Consider the following 24,016-nt stretch of genomic DNA (forward strand, 5'->3'; position numbering starts at 1 on the left):
CACTGAGTAGTGAGAGAGTGCAGAGAGAGAGTTGGGGGGGAGGGCAAGAGAGAGATACAGAGTGATAGGGAAGAAAAGAGATACACATTGTATTCACCATAAGAGATACAAAAGAGAAATAGACAAAGCAGACCAAAGTAAACATTTTATTCTACACATGTGTAGTCCGGCCAATAAAGCTTATGGGAATTTGATAGAGTGAGAGAGAAAAAGAGTGAGTGAGAGAGAGACATGTTGACCCCATATGCATCTCTGTTCAGTTGATCTATCACAAGGTGGAAAAATGTTGCCAAAATCAATAAACAGCAGCTCTAATAAAAAAAAAAAACAGCTCCATTATTCACTCCTGGAATTTCAAATGCAGTGAAATTCCTCAGGGGAACTTTCTCACCCAGTTCGTTTAGCGGTTTGATTTGAACAGAAATGCAGTTCAGTTCAATTGCAGCTCTATGAGAAACCTTTACAATGACACAGTCACACCAGGCTGAGAGTCAAACAACTGCACTGAGATCCTTACAGAGATATGCGGTGAACTGAACTGAAATGAACTCGGGGCATTTGTGTTTTTAATTCACAGAAGGGCTGCAGTGTTGGGAAGAGACTGATTTACATTGCAATAATATACAGTATGTTCTGAGCCTCATTTTTCTCTCCATTTGTGAATTGTTTCACTGAAGCAACACTGTAGTAGAGCTGAAATCAGAGCGCTGGACTGTGGAGAAATGGCTGCCTGCAACCAGCTGGAGGGTGGGAGTCCACACTAACATGCTGGTGAACTGGGCTTGGTGTCACACTATAACTGACTTACAGGAACGTAACCAGCTGACAGTTTCTTAAGTGCTAAATTTATGAGGTGATCAAATGTATTTTACACACCCAAATAAGCTGAAGAACTGCAGTGTAGTGTTGAGTAGAGAGAGAGTGTAGAGAGAGAGTTGGGGGGGGGGAGATAGAGAATGATAGGGAGAAACAGAGAGATACACACTTCATTCACAATCAGAGATAAAAACCAGAGACAAATCCTGACAATCACGGCCTCCCCATATAGAAAGCAGACCCAAGAAAACATTTTAATCTACATATGTGTGGTCCTGCCAATAAAGGCTGTTTGAATTTGAATTTGATAAAGTGAGAGAGAAAGAGGCTGAGAGAAAGAGAGGCATGGTAACCCCATGTATCTGTGTTTGTTGGCATGTTAGAGCTGATCTGTCACAAGGTGCAGAAACCAATAAATACTCAGCAGCTCTAAAATGTATACTAACTCAATGAGGAGTGAAGTATTTTGGGTTATTGCTGCGATATTATGGATCAGAGGTGGCAAATATTCAAGATAACACAATGTACCATACCAAATGGTGTGTGTGTGTGTGCGGGGGCACAAGCAATTTTAAGCACAGAACATGGGTAGAGTAGGAATGTAGTGGACTCTTACTGCAAGGAAGACCTGGATGACAAATATGCGGAGTTTAATACTCTTTTACATTTATTCACTTGGCAGATGCTTTTATCCAAAGCGACTTACATAGGTTACAGTTCTTTATATAAATATCCATTTATACAGCTGGATATTTACTGAGGCAATTGTGGGTTAAGTACCTTGCCCATGGGTACAGCAGCAGTATCCCAGCAGGGATTGAACCGGCAACCTTTCGGTTACGAGTCCTGCTCCTTAACCACTATGCTACACTGCCGCTTTTACAAGCGAGCATGTTTCCAGCTACTTCCAATATGAAGCTGCACATGCAGAGTTTAATCCAATAAAAATTCTTACAGCAAAAGTAAAAATAAATGTTACAATGGCACAGCTTAAAATGTAATATACAGACATTTATATTACATAGTACAGTGGAAACTTATAGCGATCATGTCTGTCTGGGTGAAATTGATCACTATAAGCGGATGATCATTATAAGCGATTTTTTTCTTTTTCTTTATTTCTCATGCAGATTACCATCTAATTGACATTTGTATATTTATTACATGAATATAAAGTAATGAAATGGACAGAGTGGCTGTTTACTTAATTTTATTGACTCTTTCAAAATACAGTACAGCTGTTTCAAATTACAGTACTGTACAAATTAAATTACTGAACTGTGTATAAATCAAATAGTCTATAATGCAGTAAAGTACTGTATATAAAATATAGCTTATTGTAGTTCAAATTATAATTAGGCTATAAGCCTAAAACGTAAAAGTATTGTGCGGTTTACAAAATACAGTAACGTCAGTAGCACAAATACAGGCTAAGCCACGGCTCGGCCGGGGTTTCAGTGCTTTTCTCAATTTTTAACAGAACTGAAAATAAACTGTAGGCTATCAATGCCAAACTGGTAGCAGAGTTTGAAATCAAACATATTCGTAAAATATTCTGCAAAAATAACAAAAAAAAAAAAAAATGAGGCTACCTCTGTTTTGTGCGTCGGCTCTGCGCCGCGTGGAAAAGTCGTTTCACAAACTTGTCCATTGCTGCTTGGATCATGGTTTTGTCCAAAACCAATTTCGCTTCTTTTGCACAGTGATGTAAAAGGTCAAAATTGTTGAAACCCGCATGCAGCAGACCAGGCTTTAAAATGCGGATCGCATTCCTCATCTCAGCCTGGGATGGCACAGCGGTCTCCTCTTCTTCCTCCTCCCCCTCCTCCTCCTCGCTGCCGGCAGCATTGATACCCGTACCGGAGCGCTCCCTCACCTCCGCGATGATGTCCTCGTCAGTAACAGGCTCCGATACAGGGGTGCTGTCATCAGCTGCAATCCACTGTTCAAACTCCCCGGTGCCGATCTCGGCAGGTGGATCAACAGTTTTCGGTTCCTCCTCTGGTGACATGACCAGACCTCCTTTCCTCCAGCAATTTCTTATTGTGGAGGCCCCCACATCAGCCCAGGCATCCCCACACAGGAGGCCCCCACATCAGCCCAGGCATCCCCACACAGGAGGCCCCCAAATCAGCCCAGGCATCCCGTAGCATGAGAACGGCATCCTGGAGGCTTATTTTTGGCGATGGCTACAGCGGTAGTTCTGCTCCCCCCATCGATTTGCTGCAGCACAGTGTGGCCATCTCCTTGCGAAAGCAAGCTTTAGCTGTTCTGATGATCCCCTGGAGAACGGAGGTTGTTTCTTTGGCAGGAATTCAGCTCGGGTGTTTCTCAGTGTGGTGTTTGTCACATCCTGGGCTGGACAGTTGTCCACAAGCAGCAGAATATTCTTCCCCTCTTGGCTCAATTTGCGATCCCACTCCTTCAACCACTCCACAAAGAGATTCCTAGTCATCCATTCAGAAGCATTGCTGGCGTAACGCACAGGCAGCGTGCGCACATAAATTCCGCTCTCATCGGCATTCCAGATGTTTCCTCCGTGTATTTTTGTGTCATCTGTCCCCACTGCTCCTCAAGACATTCATCGCGCGACTCTGTGTCAGCCTCCGCAGCCTCCCGTGCAGTTTCTTAAAAACACTGTTCTCTCTCTTTTTAAATCGCTCAAACCAGCCGATGGAAATTGTCCTCTCCCAGGCTTGCTGCCAATTCTTCTGCCTTTTCCCTCACCGAGGGCCTGCTCAATGGGGCATTTTGTGACCGGGGAGGCTTCAACCGCAGGTGCTTTCCCCGTGCAAATTCGTTTTCTGTCTCCACCATTAGCTGCCAGGACTGTTTCTCGTTGTTTGAGTAGACTACACAAAGTAGCCTGAGGAACACCAAGCTTCGCTGCTGCATCTCGTTGGCTCAATTTTGGCAGTTTTTCATGAGCTTCGAGGAATCTATGTTGAGAGAAAATGACTTTCTTTTTCCCGTCATGATTTCTGTGCATGCAGCATTAGCTTCAGGTAACTAGCTGGAAGCAGACGGGTTACCACGAGGCAAAGTAGGCCTATCAAAGTAAAGTAAAAAATAAAAAAGAATTACCATAGTTTTAATTTTTTTCCATATGTTGTCATGTATAAAAAGACCCAAAATGAACAGTGTAAGCAGAATACTTGATTACTATAAGCGGATTATTTAAACAGTGCTACAGTATTTCTATAGGAATGATTCTGTCCGAAGCTATAAGTGGTTGATTACTACAAGCGTGATCGCTATAAGCGGAGGCAACTGTACTAAGATTGGTAGTACTAAGTAACAGTAAGTACTAGCATTTTGAGCCATTTTACAGCACCTCCTGCTGATTAGCATTTACCTGCTGCAATGGAGACGTTACCTGCACCACTGCTGCACCACTGCTGCACTGAGACTCTGTCTCTGCTACTGCACCACTGCTGCACTGTGACTCTGTCTCTGCTACTGCACCACTGCTGCACTGTGACTCTGTCTCTGCCTGCTACTGCACCACTGCAGCACTGTGACTCTGTCTCTGCTACTGCACCACTGCTGCACTGAGACTCTGTCTCTGCCTGCTACTGCACCACTGCTGCACTGAGACTCTGTCTCTGCCTGCTACTGCACCACTGCAGCACTGTGACTCTGTCTCTGCTACTGCACCACTGCTGCACTGTGACTCTGTCTCTGCTACTGCACCACTGCTGCACTGTGACTCTGTCTCTGCCTGCTACTGCACCACTGCAGCACTGTGACTCTGTCTCTGCTACTGCACCACTGCTGCACTGTGACTCTGTCTCTGCTACTGCACCACTGCTGCACTGTGACTCTGTCTCTGCCTGCTACTGCACCACTGCTGCACTGAGACTCTGTCTGTGCTACTGCACCACTGCTGCACTGAGACTCTGTCTCTGCTACTGCACCACTGCTGCACTGTGACTCTGTCTCTGCTACTGCACCACTGCAGCACTGTGACTCTGTCTCTGCCTGCTACTGCACCACTGCAGCACTGTGACTCTGTCTCTGCTAATGCACCACTGCTGCACTGTGACTCTGTCTCTGCCTGCTACTGCACCACTGCTGCACTGAGACTCTGTCTCTGCTACTGCACCACTGCTGCACTGAGACTCTGTCTCTGCTACTGCACCACTGCTGCACTGAGACTCTGTCTCTGCCTGCTACTGCACCACTGCAGCACTGTGACTCTGTCTCTGCTACTGCACCACTGCAGCACTGTGACTCTGTCTCTGCTACTGCACCACTGCTGCACTGTGACTTTGTCTCTGCCTGCTACTGGACCACTGCAGCACTGTGACTCTGTCTCTGCTACTGCACCACTGCTGCACTGAGACTCTGTCTCTGCTACTGCACCACTGCTGCACTGTGACTCTGTCTCTGCCTGCTACTGCACCACTGCAGCACTGTGACTCTGTCTCTGCTACTGCACCACTGCAGCACTGTGACTCTGTCTCTGCTACTGCTACTGCACCACTGCAGCACTGAGACTCTGTCTCTGCTACTGCTACTGCACCACTGCTGCACTGTGACTCTGTCTCTGCTACTGCACCACTGCTGCTGTGCTTCTACTGTCTTCCAGGAGTCAAATTCATAGAATATTTTTTTCCCCACAGTTCGCCCTGGAATTCCTGGTTTTTGGATTATCTGTGGAAAATACACTATGCTCAGTACTTGATAATTTCCAATATGAAATCTTCAAATTTGTCTTTCCTAAATGTTCTAAGAGACATTTTACATATTTATTTGTATCATTTGTATTTGTATTTATCATTACTGATGTGTTTTAAATATTATGTTAACAAATGATCAAATTCACTCAAACTAGTATTTGTTGACAATACATAAAATGTATTTTTTCATGCATATTGATATGTGGTTAAATGATCATTGTGAATATTCAATCATCTTTTCTGTCTCTGTGAGATATGGTAATTCAAAGGGAAAGAGTCATGTTGTCAGTGAGTATCAGTGTGTTTCTGTAACTGCAGAGTTTCTGCTCCTCTCTGACACAGAGACATGACTGGAGCTGAAAGATTCATCCTGATTGGCTGTCTGCTGCAAGGTGGGACTCAAACAGTGCACTGGATAGACATACAGTAATGCAAATGTCTCACTGAAGTGTGTGTGTGTGTGTGTGTGTTGTGTGTGTGTGTGTGTGTGTTTTGTGTGTGTGTTATGTGTGTGTGTGTGTAGTGTTTTTAAATATCTAAAATGAAATGTGATATCTGCATGTACAGTTGTATATTGTGACAATGTTGTGTTTTCTGTGCTGTAGGGGCCCTGAGCAGTGAGTGGGCAGTCTGGATGCCTCAGAGTATAGAAGCTCTGAGTGGATCCTGTGTGTTGATTCCCTGTGGATTTCAGTTTCTGTCTAAGTGGGATTCATCTTTCAAAGATCCAGTAGGAATATGGTTGAAAGGCCAGATGAGTTATGAACATATAGTTTTCAGTACTGGTCGTCAAAAAGGTTGGAATCGTCTTCAAGGAGAGATAACGGGAGACTTGCTGAAGAAGAACTGCACCACAGTTCTGGACAACATCCCAGCAGATTACAGTGATAATTACTTCTTCAGGTTTGAGTGCCCCAATGATCTGAAATGGTATTTTGGATCATCCATCCGGATTGATGTCACAGGTACCCTTGCTGTTAAAACTAAACTGCTTTTAAATCTTCATTTGGTTTGTGTGCCTTTACCAAGAAGTAGGTGATCATATGTTTGCAGATTACGGTGTGGAAATAATTCTATTTCGTTGTTGGGGAGAGTGCGTTACAAAAAATAACGTCAGATTGATGAAACACTGTACAGTCGTTCACATCGACGCCATGCTGCCTTAAATGTTTGGTCAGATTTGATGTGCAACCTGACTTGCAGCTATTAGCTTCCCAAATGCATTGCACTTTGCCTTGTCATTGTTTTTTTTCTAAAGTGAAGCCACACTTTTGACCGTTTACCGCGGTCCATCTTTCACACTGCTGTGATGTTAGCCATGCATGCTAGCTCGTATTTAACCCTTCCTCACGCATCTTATTTTTATGCTATGTAACGTGCATGTTACGTTCATGGTTCATTATGTTGTCATCAGCGTTATTAAGCTTTGCATAGTTTTCAGTTATCATTTGCTATATTTTTAACGTTAAATTGCTGTTTCTTTAAAGCTAAAATTAGCTAGATTTTTTTTCAATATAGTGTTCTAATCGCACTGGTTTTAGCATACACGCTAACTGGCTAATCACACCGGTGTGACCGTATGCACGAAAGGGCTAAACCAATGGATACGTTGTTGTGTTGATGCATGACATAGTCACGTTGACAGGTCCTGGCACATAGCTACGTGTGTCCTTGCAGATATGTAGCCTTTGTTTTGCGATAATAAAGTGTTGTCGCAAACCAATAAACAGAACCGAAATTCAATTTTTTTAAGTGTACCCAGTACTTGGCATTTTGTGTTCTAATTTGGAAGCTAGTTTCAGTTCCCAACTTATGAACGCAGAATCAAACTTTCAGCAGGGAACCTTTGTCACCTACAGTATAGGCAGATTTGCAATTATAATTCATAAACTGAATCACGTTTTTAAGAATTTACATTTACATTTACATTTATTCATTTAGCAGACGCTTTTATCCAAAGCGACTTACATAGGTTACAGTTCTTTTACAATGTTATCCATTTATACAGCTGGATATTTACTGAGGCAATTGTGGGTTAAGTACCTTGCCCAAGGGTACAGCAGCAGTGTCCCAGCGGGGATCGAACCGGCAACCTTTTGGTTACGAGTCCTGCTCCTTAACCACTATGCTACACTGCCGCCCACCCCCCAAGAATTAACTGCAAATGGTCAATTTGATAACATGCTTTATGAATGTGGTACTTATATACATTTATCGGAATAGCAACACCCGTCATGTTGCTTAAAGTTGTGTGCTTGCTTGTGTGTTACGAGTGGTCTGGAACAGGAATAAAATTCGATTGGACGTACGAACAAATTCCAGGTGAGAAGAAATGTATGAATTCCAAAATTTGCATCATTTCAATCGTACACACACCATGAGCACAAAAAGTGCTTGAGTAGTGAATCTGGCCCAACGGGAATATATTGTATAAATTCTGTATTCCTAAAATGAACATAATAGCCCATCCTCTTCTCTCCATCTCTCCTAGACTCTCCACCTAAACCCAAGTTAACCCCAGTGAAGGTGGAGGTGACAGAAGGGACCTCTGTGAGTTTGACCTGCTCTGCTGCAGCCCCCTGTCCCAAACTCCCCCCAACTCTGACATGGACCCCCAGACTGAATGACAGTGTGGATCAGCTGCAGGAGAATGAGGATCAAACCAAATCTGTGTCTTCTGTTCTGACCTTCACTGCTTCACACCTCCTCCATGGGCAGAAGATCAGCTGCACTGCACTTTACAAACTGCAGCAAGGAGACGGAGAGAAGAAGTCTGAACAGAGTCTGACTGTCAATGTTCTGTGTAAGACAGGTTGACTTGTGTGACAAAATATTACTATATCGATACAATGTGAATTTGTTGTTGCAAAACAGTCAAAACAACCAATTATCATTGCAACTATATTTTCTTCTAGATCCTCCTAAAAGCACCTCTGCCTCAATGAGTCCCTCTGGGTCAGTGATGCTGGGCAGCTCTGTGACTCTGACCTGCAGCAGTAATGCCAACCCACCAGTGCAGAGCTACACCTGGTATAAAGTGAATGGGACAGAGATGCAGACTGTAGGGTCTGGACAGAATCTCACCTTCAATGAGACTGAGCCCAGTGACAGAGGACAGTATTACTGTGAAGCACAGAATGACCATGGCATGGAGAACTCAACAACAGTCAGTCTGGATGTAACATGTATGTTCAATGCTTGCATTAAACTAAGATATTATCAATGTCATACATTAATTTGATATTCATGAATATGGTGTCTCCTGTTAAGAATGTGTGAAACTATTCAGGGACACATGAGAGTCATGATATTTGCTATCGAAAGATGATATAAGATCTATTGATTACCTCTGATAGGTATTCACAATATCAAATGAATACATGTTAAAACTGCCATTGAACTGAAGTCAAAACTAAAAATAAAAATAAGTTTATAATTTTAATTTCTCATAGATTCCCCAAAGAACACCTCTGCGTCAGTGAGTGCCTCTGGGTCAGTGATGCTGGGCAGCTCTGTGACTCTGACCTGCAGCAGTAATGCCAACCCACCAGTGCAGAGCTACACCTGGTATAAAGTGAATGGGACAGAGATGCAGACTGTAGGGTCTGGACAGAATCTCACCTTCAATGAGACTGAGCCCAGTGACAGTGGACAGTACTACTGTGAAGCACAGAATGACCATGGCATGGAGAACTCAACAACAGTCAGTCTGGATGTAACATGTATGTTCAATGCTTGCATTAAGCTAAGATATTATCAATGTCATACATTAATTTGATATTCATGAATATGGTGTCTCCTGTTAAGAATGTGTGAAACTATTCAGGGACACATGAGAGTCATGATATTTGCTATTGAAAGATGATATAAGATCTATTGATTACCTCTGATAGGTATTCACAATATCAAATGAATACATGTTAAAACTGCCATTGAACTGAAGTCAAAACTAAAAATAAAAATAAGTTTATAATTTTAATTTCTCATAGATTCCCCAAAGAACACCTCTGCGTCAGTGAGTGCCTCTGGGTCAGTGATGCTGGGCAGCTCTGTGACTCTGACCTGCAGCAGTAATGCCAACCCACCAGTGCAGAGCTACACCTGGTATAAAGTGAATGGGACAGAGATGCAGACTGTAGGGTCTGGACAGAATCTCACCTTCAATGAGACTGAGCCCAGTGACAGTGGACAGTACTACTGTGAAGCACAGAATGACCATGGCATGGAGAACTCAACAACAGTCAGTCTGGATGTAACATGTATGTTCAATGCTTGCATTAAACTAAGATATTATCAATTTCATACATTAATTTGATATTCATGAATATGGTGTCTCTTGTTAAGAATGTGTGAAACTATTCAGGGATACATGAGAGTCATGACATTTGCTATCGAAAGATGATATAAGATCTATTGATTACCTCTGATAGGTATTCACAATATCAAATGAATACATGTTAAAACTGCCATTGAACTGAAGTCAAAACTAAAAATAAAAATAAGTTTATAATTTTAATTTCTCATAGATTCCCCAAAGAACACCTCTGCGTCAGTGAGTGCCTCTGGGTCAGTGATGCTGGGCAGCTCTGTGACTCTGACCTGCAGCAGTAATGCCAACCCACCAGCGCAGAACTACACCTGGTATAAAGTGGATGAGACTCAGGTGACTTACAGAGGGGTAGGAAGTAAACTTGATATCCAGGTGTCTGATGAGGACAGAGGCCAGTTCTACTGTGAGGCTAAAAACGACCATGGCTGTCAGAATTCGTCTTGGATCCACCTGGATGTGCTATGTATGTCTGAGATAACAGTGAAAGATGTCATGGTGCACTGGAATGCATTTTCATATCAATACCTTCTGATAATTCACTGGCTGTAGGTGCACAGGAACCTGACTTCTTCACACAGTGTAGATTTACTGTGCTTTTGAATTTGCTATTTTCTCCAGATCCTCCTAAAAGCACCTCTGCCTCACTGAGTCCCTCTGGGTCAGTGATGCTGGGCAGCTCTGTGACTCTGACCTGCAGCAGTAATGCCAACCCACCAGTGCAGAGCTACACCTGGTATAAAGTGAATGGGAAAGAGATGCAGACTGTAGGGTCTGGACAGAATCTCACCTTCAATGAGACTGAGCCCAGTGACAGTGGACAGTACTACTGTGAAGCACAGACTGACCATGGCATGGAGAACTCAACAACAGTCAGTCTGGATGTAAAGTGTATGTGCAATGCTTGCATTAATTGGATGCAATATTATGAATGTCATTCATATGTGTAATATTTATGAATATGGCCTCTCCTGTTCAGACCTGCCTCAGATCTCTGCCTCCCAGAGCTGCATCATAAGTGCAGCAGGGATCAGCTGCTCCTGTGAGAGCCGTGGGAATCCCTCTCCCAGCATGGAGTGGCGTGTGTCTGGAGTGCGGGTCACTAACTCTACTGACAGAGTCATCAGGGAGGAGCAGCTGGGGAGCGCTGGCCTGAGGAGCTCCCTCACCATGCGCCACTCAGAGAGAGACACGCTCACTCTTCTCTGCCTCAGCACCAACACTCTCGGCTCCTCCAGCCTCCAGCTCCACCTCCCGTGTTCAGAGACTCACTCAGGTACAGCAGACCAGCTGAAGGAATCTTACGTTTTTCATGAATGAAAGTTTATTTGCTTCATCAGATCCAGCTGTCTGCTGAAATCCAGATAACACTTGCCCCTTTCAGCAGTGCTCTGACAGCACACCTTTCAGGTCACTGTGACTGTCCTGTCCAGGTGAGATCAGCTTGATACGATCCTTTACCTGCATTGCCAAGGAGCTGCATAAACTTTCAGAGGCACATGTTTCAGTCACTGGACGACCATCTTCAGACTTTAATGGTTATGGTTAAAGACCACCCCACACATAATTTAGGACTAAATGAATTCAAAGGTCATTAAATATATAGACATTAACTTTACTAAATTCCACAGAAGTGGTGAAGGTGTAAGACATACTAAGGAGTATCTTCATGTTCAATGTCATCTGCCCTTCACTAATTAATATGTACATATTTACTGCATCCTTGTTTTAATTATGTTTAATAATTCAACTACTGTGAGCATGTATTCTTTGATTGAATCAGAGACTTTTGATGGTGAGTTGGTAGAGAAAATCAATTACTATACATTAAAAACTTATGTTTTGTACTCAGCAAAAGACTGCTCAAAATATGAAGTTACGCTGTCTGCTGTGTTTTGCAATGATCTCATATATAAATCAACATTCTGCCTGTAGGTAATTTGTGTGGTTTTATATTTTCACAGATGGTTTTCTGTAGATAAATAAGCCCCTTTTAGCAGATTTACACAAAATCATGTTTTAAAGCTAAATGAATGATTCCTGTTCGGCAGGGTTTCCAGCCTCCCCAGTCTTGTATGTGATCATATCAGCTCTCACTTCTCTCTATGGGCTCACCCTGGCGTTTGGTATCTGCAAATATAAAAAGTAAGTACAGCTCAGTGATACATGTGATGCTAAATGGATAAGTAGCAATGAATTTACACAAAATGAATTATGTTAATGTTACTGTACAGTCTGTTACTGCATTTCTATTAATGACCCAAGATAATACAATTACACTACATACTATACTGTGCATACTATACTATACTACATACTATACTGTGCATACTATACTATACTACATACTATACTGTGCATACATACTATACTGTGCATACTATACTATACTGTGCATACTATACTATACTACATACTATACTGTATGCATGCAGACCAACCAAAAATGAGAAAAAATGAAAAAAAAATGTAGAAAATGAAGGAAGGCCAAATCATCAATACTGGCTAATTGTCAACTCCTCCACCATCTACTCAAGACAAACAATACCAGTACCAAACAACACATGATCCAGCAGAAATATTTCTCACATTCTCACTTCAAATTACGTTGTAATATTACCGCGATGTTAAATCTGCTCTCAGTACAGAAAACAGTTTAACATTGTGTTTTGTACTTACAAGCTATGTGCCCACTGGCTACCAAAGCTGCCAGATATTCAGATCACATTTTCAATGAAAATGAGAATTTCTGGTGGAAAGTAAATGTAGAACATGTTCATAGAGTGCAGTTTACATGATCATGTGACTGAAAGCACTGGGAGAATCTGGGCATTGATGTGTTTAAAAGTGTGTTTGAGGACAGTATGTACTGTAGTGTACAGTAAGTACTTACTGAGATCTACTGGCACAGAAGGGGCAGCAACATGTTCTCTCTCTCTGTTCTTTGTGTTGGCAGGTTGTCCAGAAGGCTGAAGGTAAGTCTCTCAGGCTGCTCCTCTTCCTCCTCTTCTGAAACACAGTGACTGCAGCATGACTTCATCTGTGCTTCACACCTGCATCACTTTACCTTCAAAGGGAGGGAGGGACGGAGACACGTACGCCACTCTGCAGCTCGCCGGCGTCACCTGTGAATATGACGTGCTACAGGTGAGTGGGCGGGGCAGTTCAGTGGGTCAGAAACCCTCAGCGTGAGGGACGTGTGGAGTAAAAACAGGACACTACAGAGCAGGATTTGCCTTCATTTCCTGCCTTTCACACAGAGGAGAGGAGGGGCTGAGGAGGTCTGAGGAGTTTCTTAGTGTGGGGAGTGCTCTGCTGCCCTGACCCAGTGGGTGAGGATGGGGTCATTGCAGGTCACAGTCAGCATGTATCACCTGTGAAAACCCCTCGGTATCCAGTAAAGCGTTCTATTCATTCAATGAAATAAATATTATTAAATCATACACTGAGTTATGATACAAATAAAAAAATAATAAAAATAAAAACTGTATTGTATGTATGTGTGTGTGTGTGTGTGTGTGTGTGTGTGTGTGTGTGTGTCTGTGTGTGTGTGTGCGTGTGCGTGTGCGTGTGTGTGTGCGCATGTGTGCGCATGTGTGCGTGTGTGTATTTTTGTGTGTGTTACAGGTGCAGAATGCATCAAAGGGACACAGGAAGTAACACAGCACCCTGCAGGATGTTTATGAGAGAGTGGGAAAATGGGGAAATGGTAATAAATAATGATATAAATGAATCTTTATGCAGCTTCTGGCAGATAATAACTGTGGCTCTTTCAGTGCATATATGATGTGTCTGCACCTGTGTTATGTTTTACTGATATTAGAATTTATATACCAGATTAATAAAAATTTTCAAAGAATTTTGGAAGTTAAAGATGTTTGAGGTAGTTTTTTCATTTTTGCTTAGGCTTTCTACGTATGTTGAAAACATTGAAGTCACTCAGTGTAAGAACATCAGATAAATGCCAAAATGTAAATGCAAATCTTTCTGGGTAGCTTTCAGACGTTCAATACTTCTCCTTATGTTCGATGATTTTTTTTAAAAAGGTAACCGGAGACTTACTCCTAATGAAGAAAAAAATGTGCAACTATGTGTGGCTAAAGGAGACTGTTTCATGTGTGGAGAGAATACTCTATACAGGAGGTGTTAACATCGTCCTGATATTGGTAGAATGGCATCTAAACCTCATTTTAAATAACAGAATTCATCTCAACCCCTGTTAGTACAGTTGTAAAGACTGCTTTTATATTTGCAGACTGAGACCCTTTAAAGCATAATGTGGGATGTACTGCCCTCTAGTGGAGGCACTGCTGCACAGGATTTTGCCCCAACTTTAAAAAGAACATTAAAGCACTGTTATTATCTAAATGCTTAGAGTGTTTGGGTATGGGCTCATTAAAACAGATAAATGCTTCCTGCATGACCTTAACAGGTTTACTTGCCTCAAAACCCAACTGTTTGCCATCTTGCTCTTCAAGTCCCCTATTTCATTTTAATCACATTGTAAGCTACACGATCCTACCAACAACCCTGGGCACACCTTGTCTGATTGCAGGAGTGTGGCTACAGGTGTGACTCTGTGCGGTTTGAAGAATATAACATCAGAACATTTCAGTGGCCAGTACACAGTCCAGACCTCAACCTGACAGAGCATTACTGGGATGAACTGGAATACAGAGTTCTGGCCAAGATGGTCAGGATGGTCCTCTTCAGTAGCAGAGTTTCCTAATGCTTTAAAGTCGGAGTGGAGCACAATACTACCAGCTCTCTACCAAAACTTAGTCGACAGCCTTCTACGACACACTGACGCACTCATTTAAAGCCAAAGGCCAACCAACATGCCATTTATTTACTGGAATGAAGAAGTACCCATGTACAGTGACTCTGGAGGGGGTAGTATATTTGTTTTACACTCATTGTTTCTTTAAGATTACAGAAATAATATTTATTATTATTATTTTCGATCCCATGAATTTTGAAATGACATTTGTTATTATTTTTAGATGTAGCATTGTTTGGCTTTGTTTGTCTGACTTGTAATTTCAGCAACACTAATTTTACATGAAGAGTGTGATGTTTAAGGTTGGTGGTTTGCCTGGTTATTTTATCTACATTTAGTGAGAGAGTTGCATTTACTGAAGAACCTCCTTCACTGACAGTGTAAGAGCCATCAGTTAACTTACTATGCATCATTTATAAATGAAAACTTGAGGTGGTCAGAGTGCTGTAAAGCTGCGATCAAGCACCGGAAAAGTACTGTTACTTTAAAGAAAGTGTAACAGGGCCTGTTAGTATTGCAGCAATATTTGAGATTAGTATCTTAAAGCTGCAAAATATAACATAAGCAAACCCTCAGGTTCCTCCTTCCCATAGTCAGCAACACTCCGCTCTGAAACTCTGACACTTTCCTCCACTGACCACCTACACTCATAATAAGGTACAGTAAAATCAATAATATTAATATCATCAAACCTTGTTGCATCCTTGCCTTAGGAAGACTGTGGACATGTGGGTGGCAGGGTAGCTTAGTGGTTAAGGAGCAGGACACGTAACCAAAAGGTTGCTGGTTTGATTCCCTGCTGGGGCACTGCTGCTGTAACCTTGGGCAAGGTACTTAACTCCAAATTGCCTCAGTAAACATCCAGCTGCATAAAAATGGATAATATTGTGAAAAAACTGTACCCAATGTAAGTCGCTCTGGATAGGAGTGTCTGATAAAATGCCAATAATACAATGCATCGTAAAATGTCTTTGTCTCTTCAAATGCTTGAGGTAGCAGGTAAATGAAACAACAAAATGTAAATGAATATATGATGGCCATGTATGGCAAATGAATATGTAAAATTTAAATATCTTTTACATATGTCTGTGCATGCATTTCATATGAGTCTGTTATGAATCTGTGCATTTTCATTTGCACGTGCAGGTATTTCATATGTATGAGTAAGAAAGATGTTTTGCAAGTGCTTTTCCCTCTGGATAAACTGAAATCTTTTTGCTGCAACCGCTCAGATAGAAGGGGCAGCATCAGTCCAGGCTGGAGCTTTGGGGAAAGACAGCTGTCTTTTGACTTGCAGTGCAGGGGCGGTAATCATAGACGGTGGAATACACACTCCTTGAAACACACATCGGCAGGCGTAGATGTCTCACGGCAGTGTGGGAGAGTGGTAAGCAGCAGGGCTAGTAACTGAAAGGTTGTTGGTTCGATTCTCGGCTGGGGCGCTGCTTTGTACAATTTGGAAAGGTACTTAACCCACCATTTCCTCAGTAAATATCCAGCTGTGTAAGTGGATGAAATTGTAACTGAAGTGACTGAACACAAACATAGAGGGAGCATCACTCTCAAAACTGTCACAAAGGCAGAGCCATGGAATCTGATATGCACATGTTTAACATGAAGGGAATGCAGCTGGAAGTTCTGTTACGGCTTGAAGCGTAAACAAAAGGAATGTTAACTGTCTTCAAACAAAATCAGTCCTCATCAGAGCTCTGTTTATTTACGCTTTATGCCAGGCACTGACATCTCCTGATGACAGAAAAGATGGAAATTAACCATTTGATTCTGAGCAATCATGTGGGTGTGAAATCTAATAGACATTCTGACTAAAATAAGAAACAATTGATGCTGAACAGAAAGAGGATGTCATTTTGTAGGTCAAATCACTATGACTTCATCTTTCTCTGCATCTACAGGGCTCTGATCTGAAACGTTCACACTGTACACTGCAGTTTTGCTCTCATGAAAGAAGGTAAATTCTGCCCAAATTATGTGTTTTAAACACATTACTGTTAAAAATTTTGTTTTGCAGGCTCGAAGGTAAATATATATATATATTTTTTAAAAGGGAAAACATTGCAATAGTGATAATGGAGTGCAGCTGAAAAGGTCCAGAGGAAGGCAGTGCAGAACAGGAAGAAACAGACAGGAAGGAGCATCTAGTCACACATTAAACAGAGAACACTCAGAACGGCCAATCCGTGATCATCACTCTCCAAGATGGAGATAACTTTGATATACTGTACATAAACATAAGTACAGGCCTACGGTACATAACATAAAGTACAGGCCTACGGTAACCTAACCTAGGGATGGGGATATATATTAGACTGTAAGCCATGTGCAGTTTAAAAAGCTGTTTTATGTTTTGGGGAATAACATTTTACAGAATTCATCTTAAGATTTTGAATGCTGTCAGTGTTTGCGTCCACTTCCTTTGCAAAAACGTATTAATACCTGCTGTTTGATTGTGCTGGGTTTTTTGGTATTCAGTACACAACAGTGCAATTCACATGTTTCCCAAATTTACAGTAATTTTGATTTTATATTTATATTCCTTTTTGACATTTTACTGTGATGTTGTTTGGGAGTTGTGGTGGATTTGTGATTTTGTCTTTAAATTCTTATTTCATCCTGCCACACTAGTTCTGCATGAAGAATGTGCTGCTCAAACTGAGCCATTTTTCACAGTCATTTTATCTGCTTAACATTTAGTGATAGATTTAGCTCCTCCTTCCCTGAGAGTGTAAACAGCAATTGATACAAGATAAACCACATGTTGGTGTTTAAAAGCCACACAAGCCTCCATTCATTCACAGAACGGTCTCACAGAAATGCCAGTTGTCAGAGCAAACCTTGTGAAATCACCACAAGAGGGCACACAAACTCAGTCTCTTACAACACAGTGTCCCCATGATTGCACTGGGGTTTTAGTCCACTGATAGGTCACACAGAGACCTCTAGCCCCCTACTGGCCACAAAACACCACTTCTAGCAGCAAACTGATTTATCAGTGTGTCCTTCATCTAAGTACTAACCCTGACCATCCCATAAAGTGTCAGGGTGTGAGACATCTTCAGGGTGTGAGACACCTTCTAATAATGTCAGGTGCAGCTGTTTAAAAACAACACTCCAGATGTGATATGTCTCTGCCTGCATAATCAGCTGGCTGTAGCTTCACAGCCCCGCCCATTAAAGTCCAGCCTGGATCGCAGCATACAGTGACGATGACCCTCACTTACAATGCAGCAATAGGTCTCTGTATGTATGCACCTTTTCTGCACTCTGTATGAAAACTCTTACATTAAAGTGTCCCCTGCCAAACTGCAACAATAATACACATTTTCTATTCATGGCATATTCCAGCTGAAAAAATAACCCTCCAGAACAGATATATGTACAGAATATTTGCTTATTTGCTTGCTTGAGTTCAACATGACAGCCTTTACTGGTGCAATAGTGTCTCATACACAATGAAGACCAATGAATTACAGCAATACCACTGCGTATTTAGGCCATATTCCTGTAGTCTGTGTTTAATACAAAAACATGTAACAAAGGCAACAATATCAAAAATAACCATCTCTTGGTCTTGTAGACCAGTTTGTTGACAGTTTGAAAAAATAGTACAGAAACGACTTCTGTTGGAATTTCTCTGACTCTTTCCCACATTTCACACTTGGATGTGACAAAAAGACCAAACAGATATGAAAGAGAGATGAATGCATTCAGGAAACACTGGGTATTTTGATATAGCGCTTGCCCAGTTTGTGTGATGTAATGCAATCCATAGTGCTGAATGCAACTTTGCTTAATTTTGGATAATTTTTGCTTGATTCAACATTTTTAATGGCAATATTTTTAATGGCAGTCCTATTTCTGCCACTGTTAGTACTGACCCTTAGAGAATAAGAAATTAAAACGTGACTCTGTCTCTGCTACTGCACCACTGCTGCACTGTGACTCTGTCTCTGCTACTGCACCACTGCAGCACTGTGACTCTGTCTCTGCTACTGCACCACTGCTGCACTGTGACTCTGTCTCTGCTACTGCACCACTGCTGCACTGTGACTCTGTCTCTTCTACTGCACCACTGCTGCACTGAGACTCTGTCTCTGCCTGCTACTGCACCACTGCTGCACTGAGACTCTGTCTCTGCTACTGCACCACTGCTGCACTGTGACTCTGTCTCTGATACTGCACCACTGCTGCACTGAGACTCTGTCTCTGCTACTGCTACTGCACCACTGCTGCACTGTGACTCTGTCTCTGCTACTGCACCACTGCTGCACTGAGACTCTGTCTCTGCTACTGCACCACTGCTGCACTGTGACTCTGTCTCTGCTACTGCACCACTGCTGCACTGAGACTCTGTCTCTGCCTGCTACTGCACCACTGCTGCACTGAGACTCTGTCTCTGCTACTGCACCACTGCTGCACTGTGACTCTGTCTCTGATACTGCACCACTGCAGCACTGAGACTCTGTCTCTGCTACTGCTACTGCACCACTGCTGCACTGAGACTCTGTCTCTGCTACTGCACCACTGCTGCACTGAGACTCTGTCTCTGCTACTGCACCACTGCAGCACTGAGACTCTGTCTCTGCTACTGCTACTGCACCACTGCAGCACTGAGACTCTGTCTCTGCTACTGCACCACTGCTGCACTGAGACTCTGTCTCTGCTACTGCACCACTGCTGCACTGTGACTGTCTCTGGGATTCCTGGTTTTTGGATTACCTGTGGAAAATACTCTATACTCAGCACTTGGTAATTTCCACTTTGAAAATGCATTGCAACCAATAAAGTTTGACTGCTTGATATGAAAATTTTATTTAGGTAATTTTTCTTCCATGAACGTTCACAGAGACATTGCGTATTGTATTCATCATAACTGATGTGTTTTAGATATTATGTTAAAAGAACGATCAAATTCACTCAAACTATAATTTCTTAGTTGATCATATATAAAAAAATATCTTTTCATAGATATTGATCATGTCTTTCATGTAAGCATGACATCTTTTCAATCATCTTTTCTGTCTCTGTGTGATATGGTAATTCAAAGGGAAAGAGTCATGTTGTCAGTGAGTATCAGTGTGTTTCTGTAACTGCAGAGTTTCTGCTCCTCTCGGACAGAGACATGACTGGAGCTGAAAGATTCATCCTGATTGGCTGTCTGCTGCAAGGTGGGACTCAAACAGTGCAGTGGGTAGACATACAGTAATGCAAATGTCTCACTGAAGTGTGTGTGTGTGTGTGTGTGTGTGTGTATGCGTGTGTGTGTGTGTGTGTGTGTGTGTGTGTAGTGTTTTTGAATATTTATAGTAAAATGTGATATCTGCATGTACAGTTGCACATTGTGACAGTGTTTGTTGTGTGTTGTATATTGTGTCAGTGCTGTGTTATTTTGTATACTGTGACAGTGTTGTGTATTGTGTATTGTGACAATACTGTTTTGTATATTGTTTGTATATTGTTAAAGTGTGTTATTTTTTGTATTGTGTTTGTGAAAAAGGGTTGTGTTTTCTGTGCTGTAGGGGCCCTGAGCAGTGAGTGGGCAGTCTGGATGCCTCAGAGTATTGAAGCTCTGAGTGGATCCTGTGTGCTGATTCCCTGCAGATTTCAGCTTAAGTCTGGGTGGGACAGAGACTTACACCGTCCTGCTGGAGTATGGATGAAAGGCGGGACGAATAGGAATGGGGACACAGTGATCGATTCCAGCCGGACTCGGAATCGTATTCAAGGAGGGATAACTGGAGACTTGCTGAAGAAAAACTGCACCACAGTTCTGAACAACATCCCAGCAGATTACAGTGATAAATACTTCTTCAGACTGGAGTGCCCCACTGCTCTCAAATGGACTTTTCAACCATCTGTCCAGATTAATGTCAGAGGTACCCTTACTATTGATGTTAAATTGCTTTTAAACTTCATATGGTTTTGTGCTATTACTGTAATCATAAATTAAAGGAATTAGCTGTAGCCAAGGAGATCAGTGTAGGTTATATGTGTGACAGTTTGTGCTGTTTAATATTAATTTCTCAGCGGGAAAGGTTAATGTGAATATATTGTATAAATTCTGTATTTCAAAAATGAATATCTTATTCTTTAATTCTCTCATTCAGTAGAGATCGCTCTGTATCTGTTGCTGTGGTCATTAGATGATGCTGTGTCAGTGCTGTGTGAGTCTCCAATCCTGAGACACACAGTAATCCATCTTCATGCATCCATCTCTCCTAGACTCTCCATCTAAACCCAAGTTAACCCCAGTGAAGGTGGAGGTGACAGAAGGGATCTCTGTGAGTTTGACCTGCTCTGCTGCAGCCCCCTGTCCCAAACTCCCCCCAACTCTGACATGGACCCCCAGACTGAATGACAGTGTGGATCAACTGCAGGAGAATGAGGATCAAACCAAATCTGTGTCTTCTGTTCTGACCTTCACTGCTTCACACCTCCTCCATGGGCAGAAGATCAGTTGCACTGCACTTTACAAACTGCAGCAAGGAGACGGAGAGAAGAAGTCTGAACAGAGTCTGACTTTCAGCGTTCTGTGTAAGTGAGCTGCACTTTGAATGTGTTTCATGAATTAAGACAATATGCCAGCACAAACTGATTATCATAGTATAAATGAAGAACTTATTATTTCTATTAATTTTCATTAATGTAGCAGGACCCCATATCACAATGTAGCCGTGTTTCCTAAAGTAAAACAGTACAAAAGTGGAAATAAAAAATAACTAATGTAATTTCTCATAGATTCTCCAAAGAACACCTCTGCCTCAGTGAGTGCCTCTGGGTCAGTGATGCTGGGCAGCTCTGTGACTCTGACCTGCAGCAGTAATGCCAACCCACCAGTGCAGAATTACACCTGGTATAAAGTGGATGGGACAGAGATGCAGACTGTAGGGTCTGGACAGAATCTCACCTTCAATGAGACTGAGCCCAGTGACAGTGGACAGTACTACTGTGAAGCACAGACTGACCATGGCATGGAGAACTCAACAACAGTCAGTCTAGATGTAAAGTGTATGTTGAATGCCAGCATTAAATGTTTGTGCTTTGTCCTTAGCTAATAATTAAAAGGACTGTAAAGGCGGGGAATGTTATTGGCCTTTTCTTGCTGAGGGTACAGTGGATCATGTCAGTCAGGGTCCCCTCATTGCATAAACTATTAACAATCTTTAGCAACTGTTTAGGTGCTTATGAGTCGCTCAGATGACATCAGCGATAGCTGCACCTCTGCTCTGTTTGCCTCTCGTTCTCCCGTGGTGCATTATGGGAACTGTAGTGTGAAAAGCAGCTGTGGGCTGCATGCTGAAGGACTGCTGACTGAGTGCAGAGGATACTGTGGTGAGGAGAGCCTCGTGCACAACCAGCCATTCCAAAGTTAGCAGGGAGAAAGAGGAAGTCTGGAGAAAAGGGCTTTAAAAGAGTCCCAGCCTGTGCCTTTTTAATATTCTATGCCATATTTATTAAGAATGTGTACAATTTTCATTTAAAATTGCTCAGACACACATAAGGCTCATGATATTTATGATGTTAAGAATATAAAAAAAATCTTTTGATTACCTCTAACGCCTATTTGCAGCATCAAATGAGGACATATTAAAACTCCCATTGTACTAAACTGAAAACTAAAACCTAAGTAAATTATTTTAATTTCTCATAGATTCTCCAAAGAACACTTCTGCCTCACTGAGTCCCTCTGGGTCAGTGATGCTGGGCAGCTCTGTGACTCTGACCTGCAGCAGTAATGCCAACCCACCAGTGCAGAGCTACACCTGGTATAAAGTGGATGGGACAGAGATGCAGACTGTAGGGTCTGGACAGAATCTCACCTTCAATGAGACTGAGTCCAGTGACAGTGGACAGTACTACTGTGAAGCACAGAATGACCATGGCATGGAGAACTCAACAACAGTCAGTCTGGATGTAAAGTGTATGTGCAATGCTTGCATTAATTGGATGCAATATTATGAATGTCATTCATATGTGTAATATTTATGAATATGGCCTCTCCTGTTCAGACCTGCCTCAGATCTCTGCCTCCCAGAGCTGCATCATAAGTGCAGCAGGGATCAGCTGCTCCTGTGAGAGCCGTGGGAATCCCTCTCCCAGCATGGAGTGGCGTGTGTCTGGAGTGCGGGTCACTAACTCTACTGACAGAGTCATCAGGGAGGAGCAGCTGGGGAGCGCTGGCCTGAGGAGCTCCCTCACCATGCACCACTCACAGAGAGACACGCCCACTCTTCTCTGCCTCAGCACCAACACTCTCGGCTCCTCCAGCCTCCAGCTCCACCTCCCGTGTCCAGAGACTCACTCAGGTGAGAGCTGAAACCATGCTTCTCTTTAAAGGGTCACACATCTTTCGCTAACATACTGTGGTCAATATTGTGCCTTGCCTTTTATGTTTATTTTGTGCTATAATAATATGTTAAAAGCATTTACTCAGAGGGCTCCTCCATCTAACAAAAACATCCTTCATCATTAACTGTGATGTTCACCATGTTTTAGACTCTGAAGTGTGATGTGTGATGGGTAGCAGAGACAAAGAATACAGTCAGTTACACTTTAAACTCCATTCAAAATCCATTCTTTACTTTAATTTGTACTCAGGCAAATTTGTGTGTCTACATGTAAAGTAAGATAAAGATTAAAAATTGAGATTGTGCGCAGCAGAGGATAACAGAGAGGTTTTATTTCGGAGTGTGCTCAGTTCATTGTTCAAGTTCATGCATGTGAAGGCCACAACCTTTTTTTTACATCAACGCAAGAAGGAGTTTTTGTTATTTTGTTATTCAGTTCATGCTTTTTGTAATGCTGTAATGTAAAAGTATTCATGTGTCTGATTAGACGTAGGCTATACTCTGGGTCCAAAATGTATCAAACAGTAAATACTGCACCCGTTGCCCTTCAAAGGGCAAAGATTCAAAATGTCATTTAAACTGTAAAGCCAAAAGATACTGGATGAGATTTACAGTCAGTATGCTGTTGTTGAGAAGAATTTCCACTTGGTTGTTTTTTGTTGTGGCTGAATTCAATTGTCATATTTAAACTAGGGGTGTGTGAATAGTTGTTATAACTCACATCCATAACTGAAAGCTCTGACATAATTTCCTGTTTCCCTCAGTTCTGTCCTCCGGTGGCTTCCTGTTGATTGGAGTGTTATTGGGTGCGTCTGTCACAGGGCTGCTCTGTGGCCTGACACTTAAGTAAGAGCCTCTCACACTCCATACAGCAAACATTCTCCTCCATTACGAGGAAGGAGTCCCCACCAAACTTTCAATAAGAAAAACACATTTTACAAATGTTCCATGTCCCACTTTATTGATTATCTCTCCTTTGTTTAACACACTGGCCTCTGTCTCAGGGTTTTTTTCCACAGACAGCCAAGGGAGGCCCTGAGGGATT

At 42.3% G+C, this 24,016-nt stretch overlaps 2 protein-coding genes across 2 annotated transcripts; both read left to right on the top strand.

Annotated features, from left to right (window-relative positions):
- The first annotated feature begins 5,844 nt into the window (after positions 1–5,844).
- Positions 5,845–12,798, top strand: LOC118784336 (sialoadhesin-like). The gene is made up of 9 exons (XM_036538542.1): positions 5,845–5,890; positions 6,104–6,115; positions 6,314–6,463; positions 7,990–8,301; positions 8,951–9,220; positions 9,488–9,757; positions 10,447–10,716; positions 10,805–11,101; positions 12,782–12,798. Exons 1-9 carry the CDS (start codon positions 5,845–5,847, stop codon positions 12,796–12,798), a joined length of 1,644 nt encoding a protein of 547 aa, XP_036394435.1.
- Positions 12,799–19,745: 6,947 nt separating this feature from the next.
- LOC118784337 (myelin-associated glycoprotein-like) lies at positions 19,746–22,940 on the top strand. Its single transcript, XM_036538543.1, has 6 exons — positions 19,746–19,791; positions 20,143–20,499; positions 20,846–21,157; positions 21,362–21,631; positions 22,275–22,544; positions 22,633–22,940. The coding sequence occupies exons 1-6, from the start codon at positions 19,746–19,748 to the stop codon at positions 22,938–22,940; spliced, it is 1,563 nt and encodes a 520-aa protein (XP_036394436.1).
- The last annotated feature ends 1,076 nt before the right edge of the window (positions 22,941–24,016 follow it).

This window comes from Megalops cyprinoides, chromosome 10 (assembly GCF_013368585.1).
Source record: "Megalops cyprinoides isolate fMegCyp1 chromosome 10, fMegCyp1.pri, whole genome shotgun sequence".
NCBI classification, from domain to species: Eukaryota; Metazoa; Chordata; class Actinopteri; order Elopiformes; family Megalopidae; genus Megalops; species Megalops cyprinoides.